At 49.3% G+C, this 9650-nt stretch overlaps 1 protein-coding gene across 1 annotated transcript; it reads right to left on the reverse strand.

Moving 5' to 3' along the window:
• Positions 1-4244: 4244 nt before the first annotated feature.
• LOC123101223 (ethylene-responsive transcription factor 14-like) lies at positions 4245-4695 on the reverse strand. Its single transcript, XM_044522769.1, has one exon. The coding sequence runs from the start codon at positions 4693-4695 to the stop codon at positions 4330-4332; it is 366 nt and encodes a 121-aa protein (XP_044378704.1). The 3' UTR covers positions 4245-4329.
• Between the last annotated feature and the right edge of the window lie 4955 nt (positions 4696-9650).

Here is a 9650-nt window from a genome sequence, read left to right on the forward strand (position 1 = left end):
ACGTGAGACAGACTAGTCAACATCGGTGAACATCTTCATGTTGATCGTATCTTCTATACGACTCATGCTCGACCTTTCAGTCTTCTGTGTTCCGAGGCCATGTCTGTACATGCTAGGCTCGTCAAGTCAACCTAAGTGTTTGCATGTGTAAATCTGTCTTACACCCGTTGTATGTGAACGTTAGAATCTAACACCCGATCATCACGTGGTGCTTTGAAACAACGTACTGTCGCAACGGTGCACAGTTAGGGGGAACACTTTCTTGAAATTATTATGAGGGATCATCTTATTTACTACCGTCGTTCTAAGTAAACAAGATGCAAAACATGATAAACATCACATGCAATCAAATAATAATAGTGACATGATATGGCCAATATCACATAGCTCCTTTGATCTCCATCTTGGGGCTCCATGATCATCTTGTCACCGACATGACACCATGATCTCCATCATCATGATCTCCATCATTGTGTCTCCATGAAGTTGCTCGCCAACTATTACTTCTACTACTACGGCTAACGCGTTTAGCAATAAAGTAAAGTAATTTACATGGCGTTTCTCAATGACACGCAGGTCATACAAAAAATAAAGACAACTCCTATGGCTCCTGCCGGTTGTCATACTCATCGACATGCAAGTCGTGATTTCTATTACAATAGCATGAACATCTCATACATCACATATATATCATTCATCATTCATCACAACTTTGGCCATATCATATCACAAAGCACTTGCTGCAAAAACAAGTTAGACGTCCTCTAATTGTTGTTGCATGTTTTACGTGGCTGAAGTAGGGTTCTAGCAAGAACGTTTTCTTACCTACGTGAAAGCCACAATGTGATTTGTCAACTTCTATTTACCCTTCATAAGGACCCTTTTCATCGAATCCGCTCCAACTAAAGTGGGAGAGACAGACACCCGCCAGCCACCTTATGCAACTTGTGCATGTTAGTCGGTGGAACCGGTCTCACGTAAGCGTACGTGTAAGGTTGGTCCGGGCCGGTTCATCCCACAATACCGTTGAAGCAAGATAAGACTAGTAGCGGCAAGAAAGTTGACAACATCAACGCCCACAACAAATTGTGTTCTACTCGTGCAAGAAAACTACGCATAGACCTAGCTCATGATGCCACTGTTGGGGAACGTTGCAGAAAACAAAAATTTTCCTACGGTTTCACCAAGATCCATCTAGGAGTTCATCTAGCAACGAGTGATCGGATTGCATCTACATACCTTTGTAGATCACGCGCCGAAGCGTTCAAAGAACGGGGATGAGGAAGGCGTACTCGACGTGATCCAAATCACCGGAGATCCTAGCGCCGAACGGACGGCACCTTCGCGTTCAACACACGTACGGTCAGCGTAACGTCTCCTTCTTCTTGATCCAGCAAGGGGAAAGGAGAGGTTGAGGAAGATGGCTCCAACAGCAGCACGACGGCGTGGTGGTGGTGGAACTGCAGTACTCCGGCAGGGCTTCGCCAAGCACTATGGAGGAGGAGGATGTGTTGGAGAGGGAGAGGGAGGCACCAAAGGCGTGGTTTGAGAGGCCCTCCTTTCCCCACTATATATAGGGAGTCCAAGGGGGGGGGGCGGCCCTAGGAGATCCAATCTCCTAGGGGGGTGCGGCCAAGGGAGGAATCCCTCCTCCCCAAGGCACCTAGGAGGTGCCTTCCCCCTTTAGGACTCTTCCCTTCCTTGAACCCTAGGCGCATGGGCATCTTGTGGCTGGTGCCCTTGGCCCATATAGGCCAAGGCGCACCCCCTACAGCCCATGTGCCCCCCCGGGGCAAGTGGCCCCACCCGGTGGACCCCCGGGACCCTTCCGGTGGTCCCGGTACAATACAGGTGACCCCGAAACTTGTCCCGATGCTCGAAATAGCACTTCCTATATATAATTCTTTACCTCCGGACCATTTCGGAACTCCTCGTGACGTCCGGGATCTCATCCGGGACTCCGAACAATATTCGGGTTACTGCATATACATATCCCTACAACCCTAGCGTCACTGAACCTTAAGTGTGTAGACCCTACGGGTTCGGGAGACATGTAGACATGACCGAGACGACTCTCCGGCCAATAACCAACAGCGGGATCTGGATACCCATGTTGGCTCCCACATGCTCCTCGATGATCTCATCAGATGAACCATGATGTCGAGGGTTCAAGCAACCCCGCATACAATTCCCTTCGTCAATCGGTATGTTACTTGCCCGAGATCCGATCGTTGGTATCCCAATACCTCGTTCAATCTCGTTACCGGCAAGTCACTTTACTCGTACCGTAATGCATGATCCCGTGACCAGACACTTGGTCTCTTTGAGCTCATTATGATGATGCATTACCGAGTGGGCCCGGTGATACCTCTCCGTCATACGGAGTGACAAATCCCAGTCTTGATCCGTGTCAATCCAACAGACACTTTCGGAGATGCCCGTAGTATACCTTTATAGTCACCCAGTTACGTTGTGACGTTTGGCACACCCAAAGCACTCCTACGGTATCCGGGAGTTACACGATCTCATGGTCTAAGGAAAAGATACTTGACATTGGAAAACTCTAGCAAACGAACTATACGATCTTATGCTATGTTTAGGATTGGGTCTTGTCCATCACATCATTCTCCTAATGATGTGATCTCGTTATCAATGACATCCAATGTTCATAGTCAGGAAACCATGACTATCTGTTGATCAACGAGCTAGTCAACTAGAGGCTTACTAGGGACATGTTGGTGTCTATTATTCACACATGTATTACGATTTCTGGATAACACAATTATATCATGAATAAAGACAATTATCATGAACAAGGAAATATAATAATAATGCTTTTATTATTGCCTCTAGGGCATATTTCCAACACCAGGACGCCTGCCGGGTATGGGTCACCTACCAGTCCGGCGCACTCCTCATCCAGGACGCCTGCCGGGTCTGAGGCCGCCGCAGCCACCTGCCACCAATCCATCTTCAGAGTTGTACTGCTGCATCTACCTTGCCCGGTCTAGCTGCCGTTGACGCCACCACTACGCCAGACCGCGCCACCCTTCTGCGCGAGTCCATCTCCGCGCATCGGACACAGAGTCACCACAGCGCCATGCAGCCGAGACCCGCCGCCATCAATGAGTGAGATGCCGCACCGCTCCCCCAAAGAATCCGTCCTCTGGTCCTGCATCCAGCCGCTGCTCAAAAAACGATGCCCCCATGAGGGAAAACGACGCCAAAAGCACCGCCATTGTCCGATCAGGAAACTCCGGATCTAGGTTTTCACCCAGAGCAGTGCAAGCAAGTCGACAGAAACTGCAGAGGCGATGTCTTCAACAAGATAACGACGCGAAAACGCCGCCATCGCCCGCCATGACCCGAGTCATAGCACGGTTTACACCGGCAGCCTCGTCTCCCCACTCTACGCCGGGACTGGGTGCGAGAATCCACAACCATCTAGCCGCCCACCTCCGGCGAATAAGATGGCCACCACCTCCACGCCCAGGGCCGGAGCCCCCGAGGTCCTCGTGTCGCGTGCCTAGTCCAGAGGCCGCTTGCCGCGCCAGAACAAAGGATCCGCACGACGGCTCGAGGAACCACCATCCGGATCCGAAAGGGATCCAGATCGGACACCCTAGCCGCCGACGTGATCTCTTCATTGCCGCCGCCAGCACGACAACCCTGGTCGCCACCGGCCTGCGCCACCGCCCTTGAATCGGCCGGAGTGGGTCGCCGCCACCCAGATCCGATCTTCGGCCGAGGAAGATTGCCGCAGCCGCCGCTGCGGCCCGCAGGCTTAGCCTGCGATGCCCTCGGCGGCGGCGGCGGGAGGAGAGGGATGCCCGGCGGGGAGGAGAGGGAGGCCCGGCGGGGAGGCCCCGGTGCGGCGCTGCGCCGCCGCACGGGAGGAGGAGGCCCAATCAATTAGGTGGAAAACATTAATCATATAGGCTTGCAATTCAGATCCTCTACAGATTTCGGCATGCATGCATGATCTACCAAAACTATATTCGGGGGTGGGGACTAAATGAGGAGAAGAAGGTGATTAATCCAACAAGCAACCCAATTACATAGTAACTTGCATGATGATATATAGGATCACGTACGATTAATACAGGGTTCCTGATCAGCTCACATCAGATCGATCACTTTCATATATAGTTTCATTGAACACCTAAGAATACTGGAAATCCAACATTGACATACATGCATGCAAAGCACGGATCGGAAGCTCGATCATGGATGATCTATATGATTTTGCATCACAGCCATAAATACGATCAGGTGATGGTGCATGAATTGATCGCACGATCAGTAGCTCAGTACTCAAATTCGGTAGTGTTAATTATTCCTTCCACCACTCCCGTCCCTGAGCATGTCCTGCAGCACCTCATCATCCAGGCACTCGAGCTCAATCACCTGTTGCTGGGACGACGACGACCCACCCCGGACGTAGTTGCGCGCCTCGGCGGGGAAGTTGAGCACGGCCAGGTGGCCGCGCATGGCGTAGGCCGAGCGGTCGTAGGCCCGTGCGGCCTCCTCGGCTGTGTCGAAGGTGCCGAGCCATTTGCGGACGCTCTGCCGGCTGGAGTCGCGGATCTCCGCCGCGAACTTGCCGGACGGGCGGCGTCGCACCCCACGGTACTTGGTGCTCTCGCCTCCGCCATCCTTCCCAGCCTGATCACCCCAGCCGCCGCCACCCTCCATTACTTAGTGATCTAGTCGATCGATCCGAGATCGTTCTTAGCTAACCCTAGTAAGTAGAGGCTGAAGCTAGCTAGTTAGGCTTTGTGTGTGTGCTGTGTGGATGTGTCGACGACGATGGCGATGTGAATGGCAGAGAGTGAGAGTGTGGTATTTAATATACTACTGCTCCGTCGTGATACCTAGCTAGCCAGCCCTAATGGATCGATTCTCTCTGGCGCGCGCGGTTGAGATTGTGGACGACGGGCCCCTCATCGCTAGCACTGCACCTGCTTAAAAGCTCAACGTTACAATTTAAGAAGCACTACTACTGCAAGTTGTTAATTAGACTAGTATCGGTTAAAGCAAGTGGATCGATCCTTTGTTGGGCTTGAATGAATGCCCTGTACCTGGACGATCGTCATTATATTTTATTTTTCAATAAGCTGCAGGCATGTGTGATTTTGACTAATTAGTTGTCTTAAAAAATCAGCCTCTGCACGTATATGTATTCTCCTTAGTGTCGAATGAAATAATCGTATTAATAGAAAAAATAGAATGCCGGCATTTTATTGATTAAACGACAACATTACAAAGAGAGAAAGTATGTAGCTCAGATGGCCAGGTTCCTTGTGATGGAACCAGCCCACCAGGGTTAAGTCCTACACTTGACACTAGCATATGCATTTTTCGGCGATGTTCGTTCATTGGGAAAAGACGTTCTCGTTGACTGCGAGGCGCTTGTGATGATTTCGTCAATCTCAAGATGTTATGCTGCCTCGGTATCTCGGGGGCGCTCATAGGAGTAGGGGTGCATGTGTGGGTTCATAGAGGTGTGTGTATGTGAGCATCTGCGATTATACTGTATTAAAAAAAAGTATATGGAGATAGATATCAATTGGAAAGTATGTCTTCCCTGCCCTATCCCTGTCCCGTTGGTATGCTCATCACCGGCGAAGGGTGTGTGGTTTTGTGTCTCCGACACGTCTTTCGAGATCCGCTCGGTTTAAGTTTACGATGGATCCGTTTAGATTTGGCCGGTTTTCATGATCTTTGAGTTTCTACAGGCCCTTATCAGCATTTACTTTTTCGGAGCAACAATTTGCTTCACAGATTGCAGCCATCGATGTCTACTGGTCTGCATCGACGGCTTCTCGACGGCTGCTTTTACATGCTCCTGGGTCTCAAAAAAATTGCTCCGCCAAGGTGGAGGCTCAGAAGCGGCATCAAGCTATGCTCGCGACGTGCTATCGATGGATGCAGAAGGAATAAGACTTGGGCACCCCCAAGGCTTTTTATTGTAGGTGTGTTTGTAAAGTCCTCAATCTTAATACATGGCCTTGGGCCTTTCGACACAAAAAAAATGGTTCTCTTGATTGATCATCATATTCGTAGAGAGAATAGTTCTGATACTTACATGGGTGGATGGAAATTAAATTAGCTAAGGTGACCGGCCAATGACGGGTGCATATGAAGTCATGCCCATACCAACATACTATCATATTTATATTCAGGCCTCGTGTCTGAATTGTCTGCTTAAATAGTTTAACCAAAATTGCGCGAGAGATATAGCGAGTAAGGAAGCTTCTAAACATAATGAACTGGGAGTGTGACCATCCATTGTCCCGATATAGTTGACTATTCATACAGATGTGGGTTGGGTTGGGTCCGGTATCCACTGACTACCTGGAGTGTGTTTTGGCAACGGATGGTTCAGATTAATTAAGTTCCATGGAGTCATATCTTATTTCAACAGGGAGGACATTTTTCCATTAAATTGTGCGCACGTTGTTAGATTCAGTAGTCCAACATACACGTTTGCAACCCAAAAAGAATTGCAGTGATGTGATGGTCGGGGCGTAAGAGCTTTGTCCTCGCTTTTGCATGCACAAATCTGAAGTTGGATTCTGCAGATATATGTGCCGAGAAGTAAATGTTTGTACCCTGTATCTTTTCAGTAAAATAAGTAAATATAATCTAGATTTACAAGGAACAGAATCGTCGAATTTTGTCTGTTTACGTTACTTAGTTTTACAGTAAAATGTGTGTACAGAAAATGAAATTAACGTATTCCTGGCAAGAAAATTCATGTTTCTAATTAAATATCGAAACATACACTTGCCCTATTTCAACCTTTTTTTGTATTTAAGAATAAATTAGCACAAGAGCTCAACAGCCAGAGGATGCTTAGAATCAAGAAAAGGGCCCGGTGTCCCACTTTATAGATTAAGCATCAACCACATACACACACAACACCACACACACCCAAAGCCTGGATACAAAGTGTCGAAGAAAAGTTACATCACACCATACACCTCCAAGCAAAAGAAAGATAAGCATAACATAGCATCATTTGAAGTTGACGGGACAAAGCCGGACATGGACAAGCTGAGGCCTGCAAGGCGGTGCCTTGGGAAAGACACAACAACGAAGCGCCGCCACCGCCTGATGCAAATGATTTGGGATTTCACCTAGAGTGTCTCGGAGCGAAAAGAACAGTTGCCACGGTGCCTTCAAGAAGGAGACGACGTCCATAGGCGCCCTTGCCGTCGGCGTGACCAGAGGCAGACAAGGTTTTTACCCTAGCTCGCACTATATATCCTCACCTGAAACATGGTGCAGACTACCGCACCACCACCACCAACCGCCAATCACCAGCCACCATACCACCCTCATGACCATGGTAGTCAGCCATCACCCGAGTAGTGGGCTCCGCCAACAAGCACCATAGCTCCCACCACCAGAGTCGCCGCATCGACATACTTGACCATCCCACCACCCTCTCCACGATCCACGGACTCCATCCACAAGCAAAGGGGAAAAAGGCATCTCCTTCCACCCAGAATGAGACCCTTGGTAAGACCGGAGCCCACATGGCCGGATCTGGGCAAGGTAAAGTCACCGATGGCCAACAGCCACTCCGCCACGACACATATCTGCCGTGGACCAGAGCCACCGCCACATTCAATCTGGCACCTCCAAATCATTGCAACAATAAGGCCAAGAGGCCCGTGCATCCTGAAGGAAATATGCCCTAGAGGCAATAATAAAGTAGTTATTTATATTTTCTTATATCATGATAAATGTTTATTATTCATGCTAGAATTGTATTAACCGAAAACTTAGTACATGTGTGAATACATAGACAAAACAGAGAGTCCCTAGTATGCCTCTACTTGACTAGCTCCATAATCAAAGATGGTTAAGTTTCCTAATCATAGACATATGTTGTCATTTGATGAACAGGATCACATCATTAGAGAATGATGTGATAGACAAGGCCTATCCGTTAGCTTAGCATAATGATCGTTAAGTTTTATTGCTATTGCTTTCTTCATAACTTATACATATTCCTCTAACTATGAGATTATGCAACTCCCGAATACCGGAGGAACACCTTGTGTGCTATCAAACGTCACAACGTAACTGGGTGATTATAAAGATGATCTACAAGTGTCTCTGAAGGTGTTTGTTGAGTTGGCATAGATCGAGATTAGGATTTTTCACTCCGAGTATCGGAGAGGTATCTCTGGGCCCTTCTCGGTAATGCACATCACTATAAGCCTTGCAAGCAACGTGACTAATGAGTTAGTTACGGGATGATGCATTACAGAACGATTAAAGAGACTTGCTGGTAACGAGATTGAACTAGGTATGGTGATACCGACGATCGAATATCGGGCAAGTAACATACTGATGACAAAGGGAATAACATATGTTGTTATTGCGGTTTGACCAATAAAGATCTTCGTAGAATATGTAGGAACCAAGATGAGCATCCAGGTTCCGCTATTAGTTATTGACTAGAGATGTGTCTTGGTCATGTCTACATAGTTCTTGAACCCGTAGGGTCCGCACGCTTAACGTTCGATGACGATTTGTATTATGAGTTATGTGTTTTGGTGACCGAAGTTTGTTCGGAGTCCCGAATGAGATCATGAACATGACGAGGAGTCTCGAAATAGTCGAGAGGTAAAGGTTCATATATTGGAAGGTAGTATTCAGACATCGGAATGGTTTCGAGAGGTTCGGGTATTTTACCGGAGTACCGAGGGGTTACTGGAACCCCCTGGGGGAAGTATTGGGCCTACATGGGCCCTAAGGGAGAGAGAGGCAAGCCCGTGGGGGGTGGCACGCGCCCCCTCCTAGGGAGTCCAAATAGGACAAGGAGGAGGGGGCGTGGCCCCCTTTCCTCTCCCTCTCCCTCTCCTTCCTTTTCCCTCCGGTGAAACAAAGGAAAAAGTGGGCCCGAATCCTACTCCTAGTAGGACTCCACCACTATGGCGCGCGCCTCCTAGCCAGCCTCCTCCTCCTCTCCTTTATATACGGGGGCGGGGGGCACCCCAAAGGCACATCAATTGTTCTCTTAGCCATGTGCGGTGCCTCCTCCACAGTTTACTCCTCCGGTCATAGCGTCGTAGTGCTTAGGAGAAGCCCCGCGTGGATCCCATCACTATCACCGTCACCACACCGTCGTGCTGACGACACTCTCCCTCGACCCTCTGCTGGATCAAGAGTTCGACGGATGTCATCGAGCTGAACGTGTGCTGAAGCGGTGGGCTTTGTTGCTCTCGGGTTCGGAGGAGTCCGGATTTCCGGGCTGGTGGCCGGATATTCGGGGGCTCGGGAAAGGACGGATGTCTGGGCTGGCGAGGCCGGATGTCCACGGCCTGTAGCTTCTGGAGGCTACGCGGCTGTGGTGGGAGGAGCTCCAGGGGCGGGACGTCCGGGGTCGCGGCCGGATATCCGGGGCCTGGGAGGTGTACTTGACTCCTTCTAATGGTTCTCTTGATCCGTGAACTCGGGGACTTGTACATCTTCATGTGCATTCTCGGGAGGGTCCTCTTTGTACCTAATCATGCACAACAACTCGGACTTAGGTAGTAGCCATGTCTCATGCATAGAAAATGGAAGTTCGGAGAGGAGTGAGTTCACCTTATCTTCGATATCCTTGGCTCGGGCTCTTGTCATTGGTCCAA

This window comes from Triticum aestivum, chromosome 5A, assembly GCF_018294505.1.
Source record: "Triticum aestivum cultivar Chinese Spring chromosome 5A, IWGSC CS RefSeq v2.1, whole genome shotgun sequence".
Taxonomy (NCBI): Eukaryota; Viridiplantae; Streptophyta; class Magnoliopsida; order Poales; family Poaceae; genus Triticum; species Triticum aestivum.